Source organism: Mobula birostris, chromosome 28, assembly GCF_030028105.1.
Source record: "Mobula birostris isolate sMobBir1 chromosome 28, sMobBir1.hap1, whole genome shotgun sequence".
NCBI lineage: Eukaryota > Metazoa > Chordata > Chondrichthyes > Myliobatiformes > Myliobatidae > Mobula > Mobula birostris.
In genome coordinates this window covers 12,356,849-12,383,524 of record NC_092397.1, presented here as the reverse complement: position 1 = coordinate 12,383,524, position 26,676 = coordinate 12,356,849, and the positions used below count along the sequence as shown (strand labels likewise).

At 48.2% G+C, this 26,676-nt stretch overlaps 1 protein-coding gene and 3 non-coding genes across 4 annotated transcripts; 3 read left to right on the top strand and 1 right to left on the bottom strand.

Annotated features, from left to right (window-relative positions):
- The first annotated feature begins 236 nt into the window (after positions 1-236).
- Positions 237-308, top strand: trnae-uuc (transfer RNA glutamic acid (anticodon UUC)). Its single transcript has one exon. It is a non-coding gene; the product is annotated as a tRNA-Glu (tRNA).
- A 2,857-nt stretch (positions 309-3,165) lies between these two features.
- LOC140188873 (avidin-like) lies at positions 3,166-9,749 on the top strand. The gene is made up of 5 exons (XM_072245534.1): positions 3,166-3,220; positions 5,660-5,796; positions 6,344-6,539; positions 8,403-8,529; positions 9,719-9,749. Exons 1-5 carry the CDS (start codon positions 3,166-3,168, stop codon positions 9,747-9,749), a joined length of 546 nt encoding a protein of 181 aa, XP_072101635.1.
- A 9,479-nt stretch (positions 9,750-19,228) lies between these two features.
- trnae-uuc (transfer RNA glutamic acid (anticodon UUC)) lies at positions 19,229-19,300 on the top strand. Its single transcript has one exon. It is a non-coding gene; the product is annotated as a tRNA-Glu (tRNA).
- Positions 19,301-25,868: 6,568 nt separating this feature from the next.
- On the bottom strand, positions 25,869-25,940 carry trnae-uuc (transfer RNA glutamic acid (anticodon UUC)). The gene has a single exon. It is a non-coding gene; the product is annotated as a tRNA-Glu (tRNA).
- Positions 25,941-26,676: the final 736 nt, after the last annotated feature.

Here is a 26,676-nt window from a genome sequence, read left to right as displayed (position 1 = left end):
CCACGTCCTCAATGTTGGTTAAAAGTCTATTTGTGTTAACACTGCACATAACCCCCGTACTTGTATACCCACAAGAGAGTAAAGTTGAGAAATCAAGACAGAGACTACGGACAAAAATAAGCTGAGAAAACTTTCCTATCCATTTCGATTTTTTTTAAACGTAACCGTACTGAACTTCTGTGCGAAAAAGTTGTCTTTCAACTCTCTTTCTATTTGCGTTATCATGCTTCATTGTCTCCCATATGGTCTAGCGGTTAGGATTCCTGGTTTTCACCCAGGCGACCCGGGTTCGACTCCCGGTATAGGAAGCAAACGTTTTTGGGCGACACGGTACTGAGACTCGGGGCATTTCCATATGCGTTCCACCGGTTCCCAAAGTACGCGGGTTCAGGTTATTAAGGTGTGGGCAGGCGCTTTGTCGCCGGAAGCGACGCACCTCCTGTATGTTTCGGAGTACATTTAGATTATGAAGACACGCAGTCCTCTTTTATTGTCATTTAATAATGCATGCATTAAGAAATGATACAATATTTCCTCCGGTGTGATATCACAAAACACAGGTCAGACCAAGACTGAAAAATCTAACAAACCCACATAATTATAACATATAGTTACAACAGCGCAACAATACCATAACTTGATGAAGAACAGTCCATGAGCACAGTAAAAAGTTCAAAGTCTCTCAAATGTCCCACATGTCACGCGGACGGGAGTAGGAAGAAAAACTCTCCCTGCCATGCCCGACCGCAGTCTGACTCTGAGTCGTCCAAAAACTTCGAGCCTCCGATCAGTTCTCCGACACCGAGTACTGAGCGCCATCTCTGTCCGAACGATTCGACCTCAATCTCGGTCGCCAACAGCAGGCAAAGCCGGAGATTTTGAGACCTTCCCTCCGGAAGATTCCCGACTGCGCAGTAACAACAGCAGCGAACTTGCGTTTCAGAAATTTCTCCAGATGTTCCTCTGTGCTTTCACGTCTGTCTCCATCAAATCAGAGTTTTCGATATCGTATCTCTCTCTCTCTCTCTCTCTCTCTCTCTCTCTCTCTCTCTCTCTCTCTCTCTCTATCTCTCTCTCTCTCTCTCTCTCTCTCTCTGTCCTCCCGCCTGATCTATGCCGGGCGCTCCCACTACTCTCTGTGTGAATCTCCTGGAGTGGCCAAGTCAGAGTCCAGACCTCAATGCATTTGAGAATTTGCGGCTGAACTTGAAAAGGGCTGTTCATTCACGATCCCCATGCCGTCTGACAGATCTTGAGCGGTTTTGTAAAGAAGAATGGGGAAAAATTCCAGTGTCCAGATGTGCAAAGCTGTTAGAGACCTATCCACACAGACTCAAGGCTGTAATTTCTGTCAAAGGTGCATCTACTCAATACTGACTTGAAGGGGCGAATACTTATGCGATCAATTATTTTATGTTTTATATTTCAAATTAATTTAGATCACTTTGTCGAGATCTGTTTTCACTTTGACACGAAAGGGTTTTTTTCTGTTTGATCAATGTCAAAAAGCAAAATTAAATCCAGTGATTCAATGTTGTAAAACAATAAAACATGACAACTTCCAAGGAGGGGTGAATACCTTTTTATTCTCAGGCACTGCAGATTGATAGGTAGGTAGGTATGCCGATAGGTAGATAGCCAAGTAGATAGATAGATTGATTGATTAATAGATAGATAAAATAAATAACTTCAAACACAATATGTAGAATCCCTGAAAGTTAATGAATAGGTTGTTTTTGAGCTGTTCTTGAGCCCGGTGGTCCGTGTATCTTCGGCCCGATGAGGGAGAGGGAGGGATGAAGGGAAAATGTCTGGGGTGAGCGGATTATACTGACTGCTCTACCGAGGCAGCAGGACCTGCAGACCATAAACACAAGAGATTCTGCAGATGCTGGAAATCGCGAACAAGGCGCGCAAGGAGGAGGAGGAGAAGATGACGGCGCGACGGCAGCTCGCGCGTCCTCTCCAGTGAATGATATCTGTAATCTGTCAAGTAGGGGACCGTGCACAATCCTGATTTGATGGAGACGGACGTGAGAGAACGGAAGAACATCTGGAAAACTTCTGAAACGCCCGCTTCGCTCCCGCTGCTACTGTGTGGTAACCGGAAACTCCAGAGCAGAAAAACCCGAATCCTCGGCTTTGCTTGTTTCAGCGGCCGGGACGAGGTCGAAGGCTGGCTGTATCGGGAGGCTGTATCGGAGGGGTTGGTCGGAGGCTCGAGATTTCGGACGAACGGACTCAGTGTCGGCTGTGGTCGGGTACTTCTAATGCATCGGCAAGATGTCGGTGCCTGGAGGTTTGTGGCAGGGAGTTTCTCCCTTTTGCCGCCTGCTATCGGGGACTTGGGAGTCGATCAGGACTTGAGATTTTTTTTTTACCGTGCCCATCGTCTGTTCTTTATCAAATTACGGTATTGCTTTGCACTGCTGTAACTATATTTTATAATTATGTGGTTCTGTCAATGTTAGTCTTCCGTTTGTCCTGTTCTCGGTGATGACACTCTGGAAGAACATTATATTCTTTCTTAATGCATGTATGCATTTCTAAATGACAATCAAAGAGAACTGAGTGTTCTCATAATCGAAAAAAAAACGCCGGAGGAGCTCGACATGTCCAGGCAGCACCAACGGAGCGGAACAAGCAGGCCACCTTTCGCGCCGGGACTCTTCATGCCCTGATGAAGCATCCTGACGAGGGTCCTCGGCCTGAAACATCGATTCTTTTATTCCAGTCCGTTGATGCTGACCTGAGCTGCCGAGTCTCCCCCAGCACTTTTTTATTTGAGTAGAGTGCGGACTCCAATGGTGGGGAGGCGGATTTCCGTGACGATCTGGACTGTGTCCATGACTCCCTGCAGATTCTTGCTGTCTTTGCCGTGCAGTTTGCCGTGCCAAGCCGCGATGCAACTGTAAGAACAGGAAAAGCTCCTCTGGGGGCGTTCCAAATTTCCTTCAACACCTCCCCCCACCCCCCACCCCCACCCCCACCCCCCAGTGATTGCAATTGTTTGGCCACGGAGTCCACGTACAATCTCATTCCAGTCTGCACGCCTCATTGAAGGAGAACCTATCCGCAGCTTGTTAGAATGAGATATACGAGTATGTGTTTGGGGTGGGGGGGGAGCGGTGCAATTCGCTCGCTATGGGACGGGGCAGGGTGGTGATGTACGTTTCCGCTGCTGCTAGAGCCTGCGGTACCTCCTGGGGCCCCCGTCCCAGCAGGGCCGCAGTGACACGCAGCGCGATGGAGGGTGGTCCACGATAAGCGGGAAAAAGAAATACGCAGAACCTCACAGCCGGTCTGGCAGCGTTTATGCGGGGGGCGGGGGGATAAAGAGTCGACGCTTCGAACCAAGGCCCAGTTTAGGGGCCCCCGAGGAAGGGGGCTCGATCCGAAACACGGACATTTTATTTCTCCCCATAGATGCTGCCTGACCTGCTGAGTTCCTCCAGCACTTGGTGTCTGTTACTCCGGATTTCCGGCACTTGCAGAATCTCTCCTCTGTTTAAGGGGGAGGGGTGAATAAACGCTTCTTGCCAAATCCGGAGAGAAACGGAGTTATTAAAAAACAACGTTTCACAGTGAAGGGGTGCAGGAACGTTCACCGGGGCAGTGACGCGGGTTCAGGCTGGCAATGCCTAGGGGGCGCTGCGTTACCCCTAGGAAGGGGCTTGTGCATCGTCGTCGTCCGTGGGATCGCACTGTTCTCAAAATGGCCGAGCTCAGGAGCAACAGTCGGCGTGAGACGGCACCTCACTGCTGGGAGATGGAGATGGAGATGGAGTTTAATGCTGAAAAATGTGAGGTGCTACATTTTGGTAGGACTAATCAAAATAGGACAGACATGGTGAATGGTAGGACATTGAAGAATGCAGTAGAACAGAGGGATCTAGGAATAATGGTGCATAGTTCCCTAAAGGTGGAATCTCATGTGGATAGGGTGGTGAAGAAAGCATTTGGTATGCTGGCCTTTATAAATCAGAGCATTGAGTGCAGGAGTTGGGATGTAATGTTGAAATTGTATAAGGCATTGGAAAGGCCAACTTTGGAATATTGTGTACAGTTCTGGTCACCGAGTTATAGGAAAGATGTCAATAAAATCGACAGAGTACAGTGGAGGTTTACTAAAATGTTGCCTGGGTTTCATCTCCTAAGTTACAGAGAAAGGTTGAACAAGTTAGGTATTTATTCTTTGGAGCGTGTTAGTTTAAGGGGGGACTTGATAGAGGTGTTTACAATTTTGATGGGGATTGATAGAGTTGACGTGGATAGGCTTTTTCCATTGAGAGTGGGAAAGATTAAAACAAGAGGACATGAGTTGAGAGTTGAAGGGCAAAATTTTAGGGGTAACATGAGGGGGAACTTCTTTACTCAGAGTGGTAGCTGTGTGGAATGAGCTTCCAGCAGAAGTAGTTAAGACAGGTTCGATGTTGTCGCTGAAGTTCAATTGGATAGATGTATGGACAGGAGAGGAATGGAGGGTTATGGGCTGAGTGCAGGTCGGTGGGACTAGGAGAGTGTAAGAGTTCGGCACGAACTAGAAGGGCCGAGATGGCCTGTTTCCGTGCTGTAATTGTTATATGGTTATATGGTTATATATGGTTATATGTGGGGCGTTCTAAGATTGGGATTGGGGAGGGGGCGGAAGGCCCTCGCCCCTGTACTCTAAACCTCTTGCAATCGACCCCAACGAAACCAAGTGAGTGGACGCAGAGATCCCGTGAGACCCACGTTTCCTGATCGAACTCCGGCCTATATAGAACTCCGCCAGCTCCTTTCTGCCGGTGGGAACAGCCGCGCCTTCATTATCAAAGTTCCAAGTAAACTGATCATCAAACTATGTAGAATTCTCCATCGGCAATCCCAAAATTCATTTTCTTGCGGGCATTCACAATAGAACAAAGCATTACAATGGAATCAGTGAAAAACTACGCATGAACTCTGGCAAGCATCCAATGCATAGTCGACGTCGGAAGCAAACTTAAATATGGGTTTGGAACTGTAGTTAGTCTCACAGTCCTAAGTGTAAAGTGAGTAGGACAGGGGGCTAAGCGGATGGAGATCGTAGAGATATCTTTTTGAACCCCCGCTTATCCTTTCTTCGTTGCATTGATACCTTTCTGCTCCCCCCTTCCCAAACCTCCCCACTCCTCACCCAGTGACCCCGATCCTGCTGACAACACCGCCCCGTTTAGTGCCGTCGGCAATCTTGGAACACTGCCGCCACCCTGCCCCAAATCCAGACGCAATGAATGCCCGATTGACCCCAGACTCAGTGCCAAGGTGCACTTCAAGATCAACGCCAGTTTGGCGTTTTCAGATGCCGTGCCGTTCCTGTTCGTGATTGGAGCAGTGTGTGTGTGGGGCGGGGGAAGGGGGGAGCAGATGGGTGAAATAGATATGAACTATTTAAAAAAAATATAGCAGCAGTGATTCTGCAGAACTTGGAAATAGAGTCATGGAGAAGTAGACCACAGAAACAGACCCTTCGGCCCATCAAGTCCGTGCCAAAACCACAATCTGCCTACACCCATCGCACTGCACCTGGACCACAACCCTCCATATATACTATCCAGAAATATACATTTCTGTACAGTTATATTTGTGGTTTCTCAATCGCCCAATCATCATACCCACCCTGCGCTCTATTTCCCACAATCCACCTGGGCAGGGTATATTACCTGGCACCTGCGCTCTCCGTCTCAGATCGGAGGTGACATCATGCTGCGCAACCTTCCCCGCCTGAGTCTCCTGTTGGCGCTGGGCATCGTCAGTGCCTTTTGTTCCATTGTGGTAAGTCGTCGAAATGGGATTACTGCGGGAAAATTAGGGGCAATTGATTCCTATTTGCGTTGGTGATTAACTGCCTTCGAAACGGATGCCAAGGTTCCTGATCCCTGACAGGTCACCCCTGGGTTAGAGAGAGAGGGAATCAGTCAGGGTTCCTGCTCCCCGTCACTGGTCAGTGACCTCTGGGTTAGAGAGAGGGGAGATCAGTCAGGGTCCTTACGCGGAAGTCACAGAGAATTGTTAAGTTCGCCTCCTACTCCTGGATCTATCGAGTCCGGTTGCGACTGCGAGCCCTCTGTGACCTGGGCTCCGCGCCGAAAGACAGACAGCCGGAACTCCTTCGGCAGGGTTGCGGCTGTACCCAGTCTCTGGGATCATGCTGTGTAGAATGCTTCCCCCCCCCCCCCCCCCAGTGCTTCCTCCACACCAGTGGTGACTGCACCTTAAGGTTGCGTCGCTGGCCCTGATAAACTGTGGGATTTACCTGAAAGGTGGGCGCTACGGAGTTGCTGGTGACCGGCGAGATGCGATGAGGTGACCTTGATTTCAGGTCCCGACTCTGGCCGGCTGCTGGATTAATGAACTGAATTCGATGGCGAACATCATGATGAACGAGGACGGGACCCTGACAGGCACCTACAAATCCGCAGTGTCCAGCGTTAGGCAGCAGGTTGAAGGGGATCTAATCGGATTCCAAGTCGATATCGAGCAGCCGACCTTTGGGTTTGTGGTAAAGTGGACCTCAGGTACGTTGCTAATCCACGCGTTCTCTGCCCGAGTTCCCGGGGCACTGCGGCTCCCTCCCTCTGTCTCTCCGTCTCCCTCTGAAGTGACGCACCCCCGCGGGTGGGAGACAGCGCAGTGTTGGGGGGGCAGTACTGAGTCTCTCTCAGTCCTGTGGGAGGGGGCGCCACCGAGGCGGCGCAGCGCTGTGGGAAGGACGTCAAAACCGAGGGCATGCCATGCTGTGGGATGGGGGTCTGAAGAGGGAGCGCGAGGTGGGGGCGACACACTGTGGGAGAGGAGGTGAGCGGGGAGCGCCCTGCTGTGCGAGGGGCAGTACATAGACATAGAATAGTACAGCACAGTACAGGCCCTTCGGCCTACAATTTTGTGCCGATCCTCAAACTCTGCCTCCCATATAAGCCCCCACCTTAAATTCCTCCATACACCTGTCTAGTAGTCTCGTAATCTTCACTAGTGTATTTGCCTCCACCACTGACTCAGGCAGTGCATTCCACGCACCAACCACTCTGAGTAAAAAAACCTTACTCTAATATCCCCCTTGAACTTCCCACCCCTTACCTTAAAGCCATGTCCTCTTGTATTGTGCAGTGGTACCCTGGGGAAGAGGCGCTGGCTATCCACTCTATCTATTCCTCTTAATATCGTGTACACCTCTATCATGTCTCCTTTCATCCTCCTTCTCTCCAAAGACTAAAGCCCTAGCTCCCTTAATCTCTGATCATAATGCATATTCTCTAAACCAGGTAGCATCCTGGTAAATCTCCTCTGTACCCTTTCCAATGCTTCCACATCCTTCCTATAGTGAGGCGACCAGAACTGGATACAGTACTCCAAGTGTGGCCTAACGAGAGTTTTATAAAGCTGCATCATTACATCTCGACTCTTAAACTCTATCCCTCAACTTATGAAGGCTAACACCCCATAAGCTTTCTTAACTACCCTACCCACCTGTGAGGCAACTTTCAGGGATCTGTGGACATGTACCCCGAGATCCCCCTGCTCCTCCACACTACCAAGTATCCTGCCATTTACTTTGTACTCTGCCTTGGAATTTGTCCTTCCAAAGTGTACCACCTCACACTTCTCCGGGTTGAACTCCATCTACCACTTCTCAGCCCACTTCTGCATCCTATCAATGTCTCCCTGCAATCTTTGACAATCCTCTAAACTATCTACAACACCACCAACCTTTGTGTCGTCTGCAAGCTTGCCAATCAGCCCTTCTACCCCCACATCCAGGTCGTTAATAAAAATCACGAAAAGTAGAGGTCCCAGAACAGATCCTTGTGGGACACCACTAGTCACAATCCTCCAATCTGACTGTACTCCCTCCACTACCACCGTCTGCCTTCTGCAGGCAAGCCAATTCTGAATCCACCTGGCCAAACTTCCCTGGATCCCATGCCTTCTGACTTTCTGAATAAACCTACCGCGTGGAACCTTGTCAAATGCCTTACTAAAATCCATATAGATCACATCCACTGCACTACCCTCATCTATATCCCTGTTCACCTTCTCAAAGAACTCTATCAGGCTTTTTAGACACGATCTGCCTTTCAGAAAGCTATGCTGGCTGTCCCTGATCAGACCATGATTCTCTAAATGCCCATAGATCCTATCTCTAAGAATCTTCTTCGACAGCTTTCCCACCACAGATGTAAGGCTGACTGGTCTATAATTACCCGGACTATCCCTACTACCATTTTTGAACAAGGTACTGAGAGACTGTCACGCTATCAGAGGAGTGATGCGGGGGAAGTGTCACAATGTAGGACCGCTGCACTGCGGGAGGGCCTGTGTTACGACAGGGCCTGTACTGAGGGACGGTAGCAACAGTATTTTAAAATACTTTCTGTGCTCAGATTCGGTCCGGGGGAGTGTCACAGTGTGGACCGGACAGATGTTTGTCATAAATGGAAACGATACTTTGATGAGCATGTGGTTACTCCGATCAAATTCCCCCGTTGACAGCAACTGGGGGGCGACCCGGTAAGTTCTGAATCTCTTGGGTAGACGCGCAGATCCAGGGGACCGTGCGCCAGACTGTTCACCGCGCCACAATCCACGGGGTCGTGCGGTCAAATCCCACCCCTGAGATCTGAGCACTGAGGGGGTGCTGCACTGTGCGAGGGAGCGCCGCGCCATGGGAGGGGCTGTGAAGAGGAAGCGCCACCCTAGGGAAGGGGTAGTGAGTGAGCGTCGTACAGTGGGCGGGGGTGTAGGGGTCAGTGAGGGGTGGGCAGCGTCGCCCTATGGGAGGGGCGGATGAAGATGAAGCGTTGTAAAGAGGTGGATGGATGAGGGGTGAGGGTCGAGCTGCGTGAGTGGGTGGTGAGAGCGGAGGGAGTGTCGGTGTTAGGGAAGCGCCGACAGTGGGAGAAGTGGTGAGGGTGGGGGCGGGGATGGGAATGAGAGGGGAGACATTGAGCAGTGAGTCCCGTCCTGATGAAGGGGCGGTGGGGGGGGGGGGGGGGGGGAAGAGAGAGAGTGACAACAAACTCCAGGACACCCTTGGCTGGTGAAAGGCGCTGCCGAAATGGAGGGATTCCAACTTGAAATGCGGCTACTCAGCAAGGATTCAGCTCCGGTGCAAACGGCTGGGAAATGTTCCGCACCGAGAGAGAGGGCCCAGAATTCCAGGAGCCCGGTCACATGGGACGGGTGACATCGTAATTCACCAAGGTGTTAGTCCGAGACTCTGTCCGTAGCCTCAGCTGTTCCTGCCCTGGGTGTGTGTAATGGGAGCTTCACTCTGTGTCTGATCTCGGGAGTGTGTGATGGGACAGTGTAGAGGGAGCTTCACTCTGTGTCTGACCCCGGGAGTGTATGATGGGACGATGTGGAGGGAGCTTCACGCTGTATCTGACCCCGGGAGTGTGTGATGGGACGGTGTGGAGGGAGCTTAACTCTGTGTCTGACCTCACGAGTGTGTGATACGACAGCAAAGAGGGAGTTTCACTCTAACCCCTTCTGCCTGCCTCACAACTCCCTGTTTTGGGATTACTGGGTGGAAACGTTGAAGTTACCCGGACTCCGATGTGACAATTACATAAAGTGACCAGGGGAAATGAAGCGGGAATTCTCCAGCCTTCATCACACTGTGAAACGCGGAACTGAATGTTCCCAATTCCACTGACTCGTGTCTCTACTCACCTGTGTCTTTCTCCGTTGGAAACAGGACGGGGACGGACACATTCGTCCGTTGTTAAAAGAAGTGTGGATCCACGGACGCAGGCGGAAGTGAGCGGAAATGTGACCCCAGCAAGGAGGGCTCGTAGCGGAGATGGGGCGCCAAATGTGATGGTCACGGCTTCCGCTGCCTTTCAATTTCTGTAATTATAAATCATAATCTCATTAAAAGAGACATTTTGAGCATCAGATTTCGGTGTCGGCTGGACGTCTCTCTCCATACAGTGAGGGCAGGTGTGGCAAGATATAGGAAGGCGTGGACAGATACGGCCAGGTGTGGGAGATGTGTGCAGGTGTGGGAAGAGGTGGGAAGGTATTGACAGCTACGGGCAGGTAGGGCGATATGTGCAGGTGTGGGAGGATGTGGGAAGGTGTGGACAGATATGGGCAAGTAGGGCGATGTGTGCAGGTGTGGGAAGCTGAGGGAAGCTGTGGACAGATATGGGCTGTGTGTGCAGGCGTAGGAAGCTGTGGGAAAGAGTGGCCAGATTATGGGCAGGGAGGGCGATGTGTGCAGGTGTGGGAAGATGTGGACATATATGGGAAAGTTTGGGATGTGTGTTCAGGTGTGGGAAGGTGTAGTCAGATGCAGACAGGTGTAAACAGCATTGGACGGATGTGGGCAGATGTGATAAGGCGTGGGCAGATGTGATAAGGCGTGGGCAGATGTGATAAGGCGTGGGCAGATGTGATAAGGCGTGGGCAGATGTGATAAGGCGTGGGCAGATGTGATAAGGCGTGGGCAGATCAGAGCTAGAATCAGATTTGTCATCACTAACATACTGTACAGCATTAAATTGTTGTTTTGTGGGAGGAGTACAAAACAAAGACTTAATAAATAAATAAACAGTGCAGAAGATAAAAGGGTATGGGCTTATGTGTGGTCGTGTGGACAGGTGTGGGCCAGTGTGTCCTGTGTGAATTACACCCTGGGATCCCTCTCCTCCTCTGGGCTCTGCATTCCTCAGCATTTGAAAAATAAAGTTTTTAAAAATTATTATTTGTCCTGACACTTCAAACCCCATTTGCCAGTTCGGTGCCCGCTCACTATCCTATCTCTATCCCTCTGTAGCCCCCTCTTCACAGTTACCTTCCCTACCTACCGTGGCACCTAACTTAGTAAGTGCATTGAAGGTATCCAAGAGAAGGGGCGCGTGTGTAGGGGGACGGGTGCGGTGGGGAGAGTTTACTACAAAGAATTCATCTCGAATGATCGTGAACTGTCTAATCTTGGCGTCAGGGATTCGTGTGGTCCTTTGGAAGTTTCAACCCCTGATCCAATCATGGTCATAGGAATTTACAGCGAGGCCATTCAGCCCATCAATCGCCCATGTACACTCATCCTACTTTAGTTTTCGGCCATCTTGACTATACCTCGTCCCACCATGACTCTTGTAAAAATGATATCCCCATTTCTCAATTCCTTCATCTCCACCCGCCTGCTTCCAGAATGAGGCTTAGTTTTCCAAGAGATCAGAGATACCTTCCTTCTTCAAAGAACGGGGTTTCCCTTCCTCCTGCAACCATCTACATCTCCCCCATCTCCTAGATATCCACACTCACCCCCATCTTCTCGCCACCTTAACTGGCATAGAGTTCCTCTTGTCCCCATCGACCACCGCATGAGCCCCCGCCTCCAACGCACCATTCTCCACACTTCTCTGCTATCTTCAGTGGGATCCTACCACCAAATACATCCAACCTCGGCCCTCCAGTCTGCGCTTTCCAAAGGGATCTCTCCCTCCGTGATTCCTTGTCCATTTGTCCCTCCTGGCACGAATCCCTGCAAGCGACAGAAATGCTACACATGCACATTCACCTCCGCACCCCCCAATTCCCCTCCATTCAGGGTCCCCAACAGTTCTTCCAGGGGAGGCAACACCTTATCTGCCTATGTATTGGAGTCGTCTATTGTATCGGGTGCTCCTGATATGGCCTCCTCTACAATGCTTAGACCCGACATGAATATCAAGCACCGCCGCTCTATCCACAAAGAGCAGAATTTCCCAGTGGCCAACCATTTTAATTCCTCTCCCCGTTCCCCTTCAGAGGTCTGCCACGAAGAGGCCACTCTCGAGTTGGAGGAAGAACACCTCATATTCCGTCGGGGTAGGCCCCAGCCTGATGGCATAAATATCAATTTCTTTTTCTGGTATTTTTCCTCCCCCCCCCCTTCCCTCTCTTTCTATTCCCCACTCTGGCCTCTGAACGTTTCTTCTCACATGCCTACCACCTCCCCCTGGTGCCCCTCTTCCTCCCCTTTCTCCCATGCTCCACTTTCCTATCAGATTCCTTCCTCTCCAGCCCTTTACCTTTTCCACCTATCACCTCCCAACTTCTTACTTCGTCATCCCTCCCCCACCAACTGGCCACACCTATCCCCTTCCGTCTTGTACTCTTTTCCCTCCCCTCAGCTTTTTTTTTTTATTCTAGTGCCTCCCCCCTCCTTCCTATCCAGTCCTGGTGAAGAGCCTGAGGCTAAAAGTTTTATCCTTTCCATAGATGCGGCCTGACCTGCTGAGTTCTTCCAGCATTCAGTGTGTGTTGTTGAGAATGCGGAGGGTGGGGGGGGGGGGGAGGGGAGGAGAAATATAGTCACGACGACTTTAACTGTGGAATGATAGTTGGTGCCAGATGGGGTGGCTTGAGTATCTCAAACTGCTGATATTCCTGGATTTTTACATTCAACGGTCTCTCGAGTTCACAGAGAAATGGTGCAGTAAACAATAAAACAAAAAAAAATTCAGAGATTGTCAGTTCTGTGGGCAAAAATGCCTTGTTAATGGGAGAGGTCAGAGGAGAATGACTAGACTGTTCAAGCTGACAGGAAGGTGACAGTAACTCAAGTAACTACACGTTACAACAGCGGTGTGCAGAAGAGCATCTCTGAACGCACAACACATCGAACCCTGAAGTGGATGGGCCACAGCGGCAGAAGATCACGCAAATTAGGGTCTCCCCTCTCGCCGTGAAATGAGAGAGAGAGAGACACAGAGACACAGAGAGACTTTGGACTACAAGCTGTCAGTGGGAGCTTGTTTAAAATGGGTAACGTCTGATACTTTCCCATGCCCAAAAGATTGGGATGGTCAACGGCACACCGTCTATTGAATGTGTGACTGTCACTTAGTAAAATCCGTATGTGGATGTTTGTTGGAGCATCCTGTGGGACCACTGCTGTTCCCCCTTACCCGGATTTGGGTGTGTTATGTGCCAACCCCTGTAACGCTCAGTTCTATCGCTTGTGTTTATCTCGGGGAAACACCATCCGCCCGCCAACCGGTGTCTCACGGTTGTGTCGGTGCTGTGTAATGACACCTGATACAACCTCACACATCAATTATCAGACAGCACACAATGTACACTTTACAGATTACACTCTATAAATCTTACTGGGACTATGAGATTAATAAAGATACAATATACAAGAGAAAGAAGGCGGCGCCCAGACTTACCAAAGTCCAACTTCTTCGTGCACGCAAGTTGTAGCTCAAATAACGGGGTCTTCTCTTCACCCAGCGATCCCCAACGACCCCCTCGACTCGCCGCTCGGGATCATCCACGGTGGTCGACCAGAGCGCTTCCGGCACGTCCTTCCTCTCCGGGTCTCCTCCTGAAAAGTCCCTCAAACCACACGGTTCCCAGCCATATGAGACAGAATATCACCCACAAAAAGAATAGCATGGACACCCATTGGTTCGTACTTCCCCTTATCAATAATATAACCCAAACAAACTGCTAGAAAAAGAACCACTCTCTCCGCAGTGAACATCACAGGGAAGACATTTTAACTATAACATAACAAAGAAGCCATTTTCATTAGCCTCCGCAGTAAAAAGAAGAAACCCCTTACACCCCTTTTGGAAGGGATATTTCGTGACTGCCACCTGGTGATATTTCGACGTGGATTTCCGAACGTCTCGACAGACAAGATCTTCGGCGACTGTTATTTACTTACCCAGCGTGGAACTTGTGGAATCTTTCGTAATTGCTTTCTCTCTACGTTTTAACGTGGATTTACAAATCTCTCCCCTCACTCATTTATTCCGTGGATTACAGGACATTCCTACTTTGCCATCTGAATCCTAAGAGTTTAAGGATTGTTCCTAAACTTGATAGTTTGGGAGCCACACACACAAGCATAATACTGTTAACTTCTACAACAAACAACAGGAATTCTGCAGATGCTGGAAATTCAAGCAACACACATCAAAGTTGCTGGTGAACGCAGCAGGCCAGGCAGCATCTGTAGGAAGAGGTGCAGTCGACGTTTCAGGCCGAGACCCTTCGTCAGGACTAGCAAAGGCAGCGCGCGGATTTCCTGGGCGGGGCGCGGATCACCATCCGACAGAGGCAAGGAACAGGAAGGGACAGAACCAACCACAGGTAACGGCAAGACGGCCTGACTTACCTGAGCGGAGGCAAGGGACAGGAAGGGACAGAACCAACCCCAGGTAACAGCTAGACGGCCTGGCTTACCTGGGCCGAGACAGGGGACAGGAAGGGAGCTATGCACAGGGCGGCTCCAGGACAAGACTGCAGGCGAGACGAGGCGAGGGTTACCGGCAAGACAAGGCAAGGCTTCTGGCAAAGCAAGGTGAGACGAAAGCTTCAGGCGAGGCGAGAGTTACCGGCAAGACAAGGCAGGGCTTCAGGCGAGGAAACAGAAGGCAGAGGAAGGGATACAAGGAGTAAGGACAAGAATAATCCAGCAGCCACGCCCGGGTCTCTGAAGGTATTTATGCAGCAGCCCCAACGAGCATCAGCTGCCTCAATTAGCTCAACAAGGACAGAAATAGGGTAGATAGGAAAACCTGGAGCAAGGGTCGATGGACCGGACTGTGAACCGGAATACGGACTTCACAGACCTGACCATGACAGTACTTCCCTTTTGATTGACTTGTGTGTGGAAACCAGCAGCAATGGATATTGATGAATTTCTGGCATCGCCAGACCCTGAGGCATTAGGGGATGAAAGGACGGCTTGTTGGCCATTGCCAGAAAGCTGGAACTTACTGTGGCAAAGCAGGCTACGAGAACGGCAGTGATTCAGAGGAGAATAGCTGAGCGCTATGTATCTAGGAGGGTGTTTAAAGAGGGGGTGTTAGAATTGTTTCCTGAAAGTAAACCGGAAAACCCAGAGGTTCAGTTACGGCTGGAACAACTAAGGTTCGAGCGAGACAGGCTTAGATTAGAAGCTGCGAAAAAAAAAAAACAATCAGAGGGAGAAAGCAGAAAAATTTCCGGCTCCAGGAATAAGTTTGTTGCCAGTCGGGAAGTTAAATTGATGAAGACATCAATTTGATGAAGATCGCCATTTGATGAAGATAAATACTTTCAGCATTTTGAGAAGGGTGCTCAGAGCCTACAGTGGCCAAAAGACGACTGGTCTCTTCTGTTACAGCTATTTACAATATACATTAATGACTTAGATATAAGGACTAAAAGTAACATTAGCAAATTTGCAGATGACACAAGGCTGGGTGGTAGTGTGAAATGTGAGGAGGATGTTATCAGAATGCAGGGTGACTTGGACAGGCTGGGTGAGTGGGCAGATGCATGGCAGATGCAGTTTCATGTGGATAAATGTGAGGTTATCCACTTTGGTGGCAAGAACAGGAAGGCAGATTACTATCTGAATGGTGTCAAGTTTGGAAAAGGGGAATTACAACGAGATCTAGGTGTCCTTGTTCATCAGTCAATGAAAGTAAGCATGCAGGTACAGCAGGCAGTGAAAAGAGTTAATGGCATGTTGGCCTTCATAACAAGAGGAGTTGAGTATAGGAGCAAAGAGGTCCCTCTGCAGTTGTTCAGGGGCCTTGTAAGACCACACCTGGAGTACTGTGTATAGTTTTGGACTCCAAATTTGAGGAAGGACATTCTAGCTATTGAGGGAGTGCAGCGTAGGTTCACGAGGTTAATTCCCGGGATGGCGGGACTGTCATATGTTGAAAGATTGGAGCGACTGGCCTTGTATACACTGGAATTTAGAAGGATGAGAGGGGATCTGATTGAAACATATAAGATTATTAAGGCATTGGACACGCTAGAGGTAGGAAACATGTTCCCGATGTTGGGGGAGTCCAGAACCAGAGGCCACAGTTTAAGAATAAGAACTCCATTTAGAACGGAGTTGAGGAAAACTGTTTCACCCAGAGAGTTGTGGATCTGTGGAATGCTGTGCCTCAGAAGGCAGTGGAGGCCAATTCTCTGGATGCTTTCAAGAAAGAGTTAGATAGAGCTCTTAAAGATAGCGGAGTCAAGCGACATGGGGAAAAGGCAGGAACGGGGTACTGATTGTAGATAATCAGCCATGATCACAGTGAATGGCGGTGATGGTTCGAAGGGCCGAATGACCTGCTCCTGGACCTATTGTCTGTTGTCTATTGGTCTATTGGTCTAGCGGTTAGGAGTCCTGGCTTTCACCCAGGCGGCCGGGTTTCGACTCCCGCTCTGGAAAGCAGCCGTTTTCGTGGGTCACTGTTGCTGTACCGCCGGAGGCGCCAGTGAGTTGCCTCTCAACTCCTGCACCCGGCTGGTGGGTGGCAGCGCCTACTGCATATCCCCCACCGACAACGAGTCTCAGATGAAGGAGGAAGCGGTTCGTTATTTATTGCAAGGTTACTTGTACGTTGCGTTTTATGGATTGTCTGTAACTGTCTATATATCTATCTATCCATCTCTTTCCCGCTATCTATCCATTTCTCTACCAGTATTAATTCATCTATTTATTTATCTGCCTATCTATCTATACATTATATGTTTATTTATTATCAGTTTGTTTATTTATTGGTATGATATGTTTATTTTCTGTATGTGTCAAGTTTATCTCCTTGTGTACGTTAGTTGTGTGTCTTTGTGTGTAGCTTCACACTGATTCTACTGTATTTCTTTGTTCTGCTGAGAATGCCCGCAAGAAAGTGAATCTCGGCCGACAGATACAGGACGCACTTTGATAATAAAATGTACTTTCTGCTTTGACGTTGAGCCTTGAAGACTGAGAAGGAGCGATCTTGAACTCTGAATGTGATTGGTAATGTTTATCATTGTCACGCGTGCCGAGGTTCAGGGAGAAACTTTCTCCGACACGCCGTTCGTACCGATCACACCAACACATTGAGGTAGAACCGAGTTGAAGTCCAGTCAAGTTGATTGTCATTTAATTATATACTTGTATATACCGTATATAATCATATATTGGATATAGAAACGAGAGAACGTTTCTCCGAACCAGGGTGTAAAGCAGACCAGTATACATAACACACAATAAGGATAAAATCCACAGGAGAATCACACATAAATAACAAACTGAAGTGTATAAATTAAATATTACCAGGTACGGTACAGATTAACCAGTGACACTTTGAATGCGATGTGGCAGGGAGTTCAGAAGCCTGATGGCCTGAGGGAAGAAACTGTTCCCCATCCCGACCGTTCTTGTCTTTATGCATCGGAGTCTCCTGCCTGATGGTAGAAAGTCAAAGAGGATGCTGGATGGATGGGTGGGATCCTTGATAATACTGAGGGCCCTGTGTACACAGCGCTCCTGATAAATGTTCCCGATGGACAGTAGGGAGACCCCTATGAACCTCTCGGCCGTTCTCACAGTCCTTTGTAGGGACTTCCGGTCCGATGCTCGGCTGCTCCCAGACCGGATGGAGATGCAGCTTGTCAGGATGCTCTCCATGGTGCTCCTGTAAAACACATTTAAGATCTGGGGCGGGGTTGGTGGGGTGGGTTGATGGTGAGGTAGAACCTCGCTTGCCTCGATCTTCGTAGGAAGTGGAGGCGCTGATGTGCCTTCCTGTTCGGGGAGGTGATATTAAGGGACCAGGTGAGGTCATCTGTGATGAGAACTCCCGGGAACTTGGTGCGCTTAATTCTCCCAACGGAGGAGGCAATGTATTCGCAGAGGGAGGATGGTTTATCTACACCTTCCTGAAGTCCTGAGGCCCGTTCAAGATAGAAACTATCCTAGAGGGCTCTGCGCCTGTACTCACTGCGCTTTAGAAGAACGTGGGATGGGGTTGGGGGGTGGAATCTACTGAATATGTATACAGTTAATGTGGAGGATTGGCTTCCTACAGCTGGGGAGTCTGGGACCAGAGGGCACAGCCTCGGATTAGAAGGACGCCTTTTTAGAACAGAGATGACAAAGATTTTCTTTAGACAGAGGATGGTGAATCTGTGGAATGCATTGCCACAGGCGGCTCTGGATGCCGGGTCACTGGGTATATTTAAAGCCGGGGTTGACAGGTTCTTGATTGGTTGGATCGGCAAAGGTTACAGGGAGAAGGCAGGAGAATGGGTTTGAGAGGGATAATAAATCAGCCATGATGGAAAGGTTAACAGATTTCATGGGCCGAATAGCCTAGATCTTTTCCTATGTTTTAGGCTCTTAAATCTATGCATTCTGACTCTCAGTCCCCCAACCCTGGGTAAAGGACTTCGTGTGTTCACCTTGTACATATCCCTCCGTACTAAAACACCCACAGGAGAGTAAAGATGAGAAAAGATGGCAGAGACTACGGCCAGAAAAAACCCTGAGAAACCTTTCATATATGTAACTCCCTTGTTCATATTTGTACTACTGTTATGCTCTATGTGTGTCGTTTTTTTCAGTTCTGTAAGAGCAGTCTGTCCTGTTTTCACAAACAACAGGAATTCTGCAGATGCTGGAAATTCAAGCAACACACATCAAAGTTGCTGGTGAACGCAGCAGGCCAGGCAGCATCTCCAGGAAGAGGTAGTCCTGACGAAGGGTCTCGGCCTGAAACGTCGACTGTACCTCTTCCTAGAGATGCTGCCTGGCCTGCTGCGTTCACCAGCAACTTTGATGTGTGTTGTCCTGTTTTCAGCTTGTTTTGGTTATGGTGCAGATAAGGGAAGAGGAGAAATGTGTACCATCGAATTAGGATGGTCCGATTAAGGGGAGGTTTCTCTGGTGAGGAACAAAAAGGTCGGCCTTGGGGCTGTTGTTCGAGGGGAGATGAAGAGGGACGATGCAGGAGAGAAGATATCGTAGGATTCGACATGAAGTGGGACCGTGAGTTAACGAAGCCAGGGCCGAGATCGGTGCCTGTGGAGAAACTGTCAGCTCCAACCTGCGTACATTTGAGTGTTTCATTAACATTTTTATTTGTTCTTTTCTTTGCTAACACTTTAGTGAAATGAAGAATGGCAAAGATAATCTATTAATCGTTTGCGGTGTGCAATCTATTATTTCGCGGCACTAATTTGTAACAGAGCAGCAAATGACACAGCAACCACACAAACTGGGGTTTCGGGTAAGAGAGCGCTTCAATCTCCGGTGGTCGGCGGGGACGGAGGTCCTCTTGCCGAGACTTGCGCAGCCAAGGGGAACCAGGGGCTTTAATATGTATTTAGAAATGCTTTTTAAAGATGGTTATTGTATGCAGTTTACTGAAGTCCCACCTCAGCATCTGTGTGAAGTTACCTTTCGAATACCTTTGCATGTCCGCTGTTATATTTCAGCGTCTCCTATATGGTCTAGCGGTTAGGATTCCTGGTTTTCACCCAGGCGGCCCGGGTTCGACTCCCGGTATGGGAAGCAAACGTTTTGGGGCGACACGGTACTGAGACCCGGGTTCAATTTCCGAACGGAATGTGTGGGTTCCTCCCGTGACCACGTGGGTTTTCTCCTGTATCCTGTTCGGTTCGGGTTAGTAAGTTGTGGGCGGGCTGCGTTGGAGCCGGAGACGTGGCGACACCTGCTGCCCGCCAGTAAATTGGACATAAACGACGCATTTCCTACAAGTTTCGGAGTACTTTTGACAAATAAAACTAACCTTTAAATCTATGCCCTCATCCCTGGCGGAGAAATGCTCTTAGACCGTTTACTTTATCCAACGATTTTATACTTTATACTTTATTGTCGCCAAACAATTGATAGTAGAACGTACAATCATCACAGTGATATTTGATTCTGCGCTTTACACTCCCTGGATTACAAATATTAAATATTTAAAATATTTAAAATGGTTAAAATTAGTAAATATTAAAAATTTAAATTATAAATCATAAATAGAAAATAGAACAGGGAAAGTAAGGTAGTGCAAAAAAAACCGAGAGGCAGGTCCGGATATTTGGAGGGTACGGCCCAGATCCGGGTCAGGATCCGTTCAGCAGTCTTATCACAGTTGGAAAGAAGCTGTTCCCAAATCTGGCCGTACGAGTCTTCAAGCTCCTGAGCCTTCTCCCGGAGGGAAGAGGGACGAAAAGCATGTTGGCTGGGTGGGTCGTGTCCTTGATTATCCTGGCAGCACTGCTCCGACAGTGTGCGGTGTAAAGTGAGTCCAAGGACGGAAGATTAGTTTGTGTGATGTGCTGCGCCGTGATCACGATCTTCTGCAGCTTCCTCCAGTGCTGGACAGGACAACTTCCATACCAGGTTGTGATGCACCCTGGAAGAATGCTTTCTACGGTGTATCTATAAAAAATAGTGAGGGTTTTAGGGGACAGGCCAAATTTCTTTAGTTGTCTCAGGGTGTAAAGGCGCTGGTGGGCCTTCTTGGCAGTGAGCTCTGCTTGGTTGGATCAAGTCAGGTCATTTGTGATATTGACCCCGAGGAACTTAAAGCTTTTGACCTGTTCCACTTGCGCACCACCGATGTAAATTGGGTCGTGCGGTCCGCTTCTCCATCTGAAGTCAACAACCAATTCCTTCGTCTTGCTGACGTTGAGGGATAGGTTATTGTCTTCGCACCATACCACCAGGTTCTTAATTTCCTCTCTGTACTCAAACTCATCATTACCCGAGATACGGCCTACAATTGTTGTGTCATCAGCAAACTTATATACAGTATTGAGTTTGATGGAAACTTGGCTACACAATCATGGGTGTACGGTGAGTACAGCAGAGGGCTGAGTACACAGCCTTGTGGGGCACCGGTGCTCAGAGTGTTTGTAGAGGAGAGCTTGTCCCCTATTTTTACAGCCTGGATCCTGTCTGTGAGGAAGTTGAAGATCCAGCTGCAGATCTGAGTGCTAAGGCCCAGGTTCCGGAGCTTAGAAATCAGTTTACTGTATTTGGAATGATGGTATTAAAGGCAGAGCTGTAGTGAATGTAAAGGAGCCTTATGTATGCGTCTTTATTCTCCAGGTGTTCTAAGGAGGAACGTAGGGCCAGAGAGATGGCATCTGCCATTGACCTGTTGCTCCGGTAGGCGAATTGCAAAGCGTCGAGGTTGACCGATAGGCTGTGGTTGGTGTGCCATAACTAATCTCTCGAAGCACTTCATAGCAATTGATGTCAGAGCCACAGGTCAATAGTCCTTCAGACATGCCACCTTGCTCTTCATTGCCATTTTCCTGCTTATCCATATGACCGCAAGACCATAAGAAGCAGGAGCAGAATTAGGCCATTTGGCTCATGGATTCTGCTTCGCCATTTCCTCATGGCCGATCCAATTCCCCTCTCAGCCCCAATCTCGGCTTTCAGAATCAGAATCAGTGTTATTATCCCCAGCATGTGTCGTGAAATTTGGTAACTTAGCAGCAGTTCAATGCCATACATAATCTAGAAGAAGAAGAAAATAGTAAAATAATCAATGAATAAGTAAATTAATTTACAGTATACGCATATTGAATAGATTAAAATCGTGCAAGAACAGAAATAATTGTATATTTAAAAAGTGTTCATGGGTTCAATGTCCATTTAGGAATCGGACGGCGGAGGGGAAGAAGCTGTTCCTGAGTCGCTGAGTGAGTGTCTTCAGGCTTCTGTACCTCCTACCTGATGATAACAGTGAGAAAAGGGCATGCCCTGGATGATGGGGGTCCTTAACAATAGACACTGCCTTTCTGAGATAGCGTTGCTCGAAGATGTCCTGGGTACTTCGTAGCTTCGTTTGGTCCTGTGCAGCAGCCCCCCCACTCCATACCCCAGACAGTGATGCAGCCTATCAGAATGCTCTCCACGGTACATCTATAGAAGTTTTTGAGTGTATTTGTTGACATACCAAATCTCTTCAAACTCCTAATAAAGTATAGTCGCTGTCTTGCCTTCTTTATAACTGCATCGATATGTTGGGACCAGATTAGGACCTCAGAGACCTTGACACCCAGGAACTTGAAACTGCGCACTCTCTCCACTTCTGATCCCTCTATGAGGATTGGTATGTGTTCCTTCATCTTACCCTTCCTGAAGTCCACAATCAGCTCTTTCGCCTTACTGACGTTGAGTGCCAGGTTGTTGCTGAAACACCATTCCACTAGTTGGCATATCTCACTCCTGTACGCCCTCTCGTCACCACCTGAGATTCTACCAACAATGGTTGTATTGACAGCAAAGTTATAGATGGTATTTAAGGTATGTATAGCCACACAATATAGAGAGAATAGTTCCTGCCCTGACCAATCAAGAAACTATCAGCCATCGTGATTTTTAGTAACGACCTGGATGTGGGGGTAGAAGGGTGGGTTGGCAAGTTTGCAGACGAAACAAAGGTTGATGGTGTTGTAGATAGTGTAGAGGGTTGTCGAAGATTGCAGAGAGACATAGATAGAATGCAGAAGTGGGCTGACAAGTGGCAGATGGAGTTTAACCCGGAGAAGTGTGAGGTGGTACACTTTGGAAGGGCAAACTCCAAGTCAGAGCACAAAGTAAATGGCAGGATACTTGGTAGTGTGGAGGAGCAGAGGGATCTGGGTGTACATGTCCACAGATCCCTGAAAGTTGCCTCACAGGTGGATAGGGTAGTTAAGAAAGCTTATGGGGTGTTAGCTTTCATAAGTCGAGGGACAGAGTTTAAGAGTCGCGATGTAATGATGCAGCTCTATAAAACTCTGGTTAGGCCGCACTTGGAGTACTGTGTCCAGTTCTGGTCGCCTCACTATAGGAAGGATGTGGAAGCATTAGAAAGGGTACAAAGGAGATTTACCAGGATGCTGCCTGGTTTAGAGAGTATGCATTATGATCAGAGATTAAGGGAGCTAGGGCTTTGAGGGTTTGAGGGTCGGCACAACGTTGTGGGCCGAAGGGCCTGTAATGTGCTGTACTATCCTATGTTCTACGTTCTAACCTCTGCCTTAAATATGCATACAGTCTTTGCCTCCACAGCTGCCTCTGGCAACGAATTCAATATATTCACCACTCTCTGGCTAAAGAAGCTCCTCCTCATCTCAATTCTAAAAGTACGCTCTTCAATTCTGAGTCTGTGTCCTCTGGTCTTCGACTTTCCCACCGTAGGAAACATCTCCTCCACATTTACTCGATTGTGCGTTCCTGTGAGTACTGTCCAGAGCCATCAAACGTTCTTCATATGACAAGCAGTTCAAACCTGGAATCATTTTCATGAACCCTCTTTGTACCTTCTCCAATTTCAGCACATCCTTTCTAAGATAAGGGGCCCAAGCCTGCTCACAATGCTCCGAGGCCTCACCAGTGCTTTATAAAGTTCAAACACTACACCGTTTCTTATAGATTCTAGTTCTCTTGAAATAAGTGTTAATATTGCCGTTGCCTTCCTCACCACGGATTCAAGCTGCAAATTAACCTTTAGGGAATCCTTCACAAGGACTCCCAAGTCCTTTTTCCACCTCATTTTTCTTTTGTATTTTCTCCCAATTTAGAAAATTATCAACCCTTTCAGTTCTTCTCATAAAATGCATGACAATACACTTCCTGACACTGTATTCCATCTACCATTTGTTTGCCCATTCTCCTAATCTAAGTCCTTCAGTAGGCTCTCTACTTCCTTAAAACTATCTGCCCTCCACCGGTCTTCATATAGTCTGCAAACTTTGCAACAAAGCCATCAGTTATATTATCCAAATGATTGACATACAACATAAGAAGAATTGGTCCCAATACAGACCCTTGTGGAACACCAGTAGTCACCGGTAGCCAACTAGAAAAGGTTCCTTTGTTCCTCTCTTTGCCTCCTGCCAATCAGCCACTGTTTTATCCATGCTATAATCTTTCCTGTAATACCATGGGCTTGTAGCTTGTTAAGGAGCCTCATATATGGCACCTTGTCAAATACCTTCCGAAATTCGAAGTACACAACATCAACCAACTCTCTTTTGTCTATTCTACTTGTTGTTCCTTTAAAGAATTCCAACAGATTTGTCCGGTAAGATTTTCACTTGAGGAAACCATGCTGACTCTGGCCTATTTTATGACGTGCTCCTAAATACGCTGAGACCACGTCCTTAACAATCGACTCCAACATCTTCCCAATCACTGAGGTCAGACTAACTGGCCTATAGTTCCTTTCTTCTGCCTCTTTCCCTCCTTGAAGAGTGGAGTGATATTTTCAATTTTCCAGTCTTCCGGAACCTTTCCAGTATCTAGTGATTCTTGAAAGATCATTACTAATGCCTCCATGATCTCTTCAGCCTCCTCTTTCTGGGTGTACACCGTCTGGTCCAGGTCACCTGCCTGCCTCCACATCTTTCAGTTTTCCAAGAACCTTCTCTCTAATAATGGTAACTTCACACACTTCAAGACCCCTGACTCCTGGAACTTTCATCATGTTGCCAGTGTCTTCCACAGTGAATACTGATGCAAAATACTTATTCAGTTCGTCCGCCATTTCCTTGCCCCCCATTACTACCTCTCCAGCATCGTTTCCAGCAATCCAATATCCACTTGCGCCTCTCTTTTACGCTTTGTGCATCTGAAGAAACCGTTGGTGTTATTGGTTCTTCTCCGTGGATTGTCACCTTGTCGCGGTGGAGAAGCTTCTGTGGTCCTGAGATTCCGATAGCGATGCCGTCTGGAGCTATGCTCCTGGTAGGGTCACCCATGGCGGTAAGGTCGAGGGTGAGGTCCCTGTCAAAGAACAATCCAACCAAGACCTCAACGGTGGAACGGGCGGACGAAGGGATAGCCAGGACGACGACGGTATTATTGGCTAGCTTACTTTAGTATTCCATATTTTCCTTCTTAATGACTTTTTACTTACCTCCTGTTGGTTTTAAAAGCTTCCGAACCCTTCAACTTCCCGCTAAGTTGCTCGATTATATACCCTCTCTTTGGCTCTTGTGTTGGCTTTGATTTGTCTTGTTCGCCACGGTTGCGTCACTTTGCCTTTCGAAAACTTTTTCCTCTTTGGGACATACCTTCCGAATTACTTCCAGAAATTCCAGCCATCCTCGCTCTGCCGTCATCCCTGCCAGTGTTCTTTTCCAGTCAATTCTGGCCAACTCCTCTCTCAAGCCTCTGTAGTCCTCTTTACTCCACTGTAGTACTGATACATCTGACTTTAGCTTTTCAATAGAGGTTGTTGATCTCCGTTAAATATAGACTTTCCTTCTCTCCCACCATCTCCTATGTCTGATAGACGTCACAAAAAAAAAGCTGAGTTTCAATAGACGTTAGTGTGGGTGTGTGACAGAGGTCTGGACACACGGTCCCGGGTTTCATACCCACACCGTTCTCTGCCTCTTGAACCTTCAGAATATCGAAAGGACGAGAAGGAGAGGACGGAGCGGGGGAACCTAGGATCAGAGGGCACAGCCTCGAAATAGAGGAACTTCCCTTTAGAACAGAGATGAGGAGAGATTTCTTTAGCCAGAGGGTGGTGAATCTGTGGAATTCATTGCCACAGGCAGTTGTGGAGGCGATACCTTTGTGTATATTTTAAGAAGAAGCTTATTGATTAATAAGGGCGACAAAGGTTACAGGGCAGGGGAATGGACTAGAGAGGGGAAGTACCTCAGCCATAATGAAATGGCTAGCAGATTCGATGGGCCAAATTGCATTATTCTGCTAGTGTGTCTTCTGAACATAAAAGATTCAGAACAACCCATCCCAGAATCTTTTTAAGAATGTGATTACGTTGGAGAGGATGCGAAAACATTGGATGTTACATGAACTGAAATCTAGGAGAGGCTAGACTGCCTGCGGCTGTTTCCCTAGGGCTGAGGAGAGACCTTATAGAGGTGTATAGAATTGTTCATAGTCACAGTCCTTTTCTCACCCCGGACCACGAGAGTTTCCAAGAGAGTGCATAGGTTTAAAGATTAGCTTTATTTGTCACGTGCACATCGAGGGCGGGACGGCAAGTGTCGCCGCGCTGCCCGAACCGGCGCGGTCAGGGGAAGAACGCACAAACTCCTTCTCCGAATTGAACCCGGGTGGCAGTACCGTGTCACTCCAAAAAAAAAAGTTCTTCCCATACCGGGAGTCGAACCCGGGCCGCCTGGGTGAAAACCAGGAATCCTAACCGCTAGACCATATGGGAGATGACGACAGAACGCGGCGGAAATACAATGTAATTTGAGAGACAAGTTCTTCACACAGAGGGCGGTGTGTAAATTTGAACTGAACTGAATTGAAAACAGGAGGAAATCTGCAGATGTTGGAAATTCAAGCGACACACACACACAAAACGCTGGTGGAACGCAGCTGGCCAGACTGCATTCACAGGAAGAAGCACAGTCGACGTTTCGGGCCGGGTCTTCTCGTCAGGACTAACTGAAAGAAGAGATAGTAAGATATTTGAAAGTGGGAAGGAAATGGGGGAGATCTGAAATTATAGGAGGGGGAGGGATAAAGCTAAGAGCTGGAAAGTTGATTGGCAAAAAGGATACAATGTAGCATAGAAATACACATAAGTCAGCGTGGGTTAATCAGTCTGATGGCCGTGTCGAGTAACAATTGTTTAAATTTTAAACTTTAAAAGATCCTTGGACACGGAAGGGAAACCTTTCGAGGGATGCAGGCCAAAGGAACTGCTTCTGCTGAACAACCAACCGGTCCATCGGACACATTGGCCTCAGGACCTGTTCCCGCGTTCTCTGGGTCCATCTTTCTGCTTTATCCTGAAATACTTAACCGTCATAGTTTCTCAGTAATTTGGCCGTAGTGTCCGTCTTGTTGTACAGTGGTATGCAAAAGTTTGGGCACCCCTGGTCAAAATTTCTGTTACTGTGAATAGCTAAGCGAGTAAAAGATGAACTGGTTTCCAAAAGGCATAA

What these genes read in the sequence shown, in the direction of transcription:
- LOC140188873 (XM_072245534.1), top strand. Translation starts at nt 3,166, where the DNA reads ATGTACGTTTCCGCTGCTGCTAGAGCCTGCGGTACCTCCTGGGGCCCC. An exon ending in GTGCCTTTTGTTCCATTGTG is followed by an intron (nt 5,797 to 6,343) that starts GTAAGTCGTCGA and finishes CCTTGATTTCAG; the next exon opens with GTCCCGACTCTGGCCGGCTG. An exon ending in TGTGGTAAAGTGGACCTCAG is followed by an intron (nt 6,540 to 8,402) that starts GTACGTTGCTAA and finishes TTCTGTGCTCAG; the next exon opens with ATTCGGTCCGGGGGAGTGTC.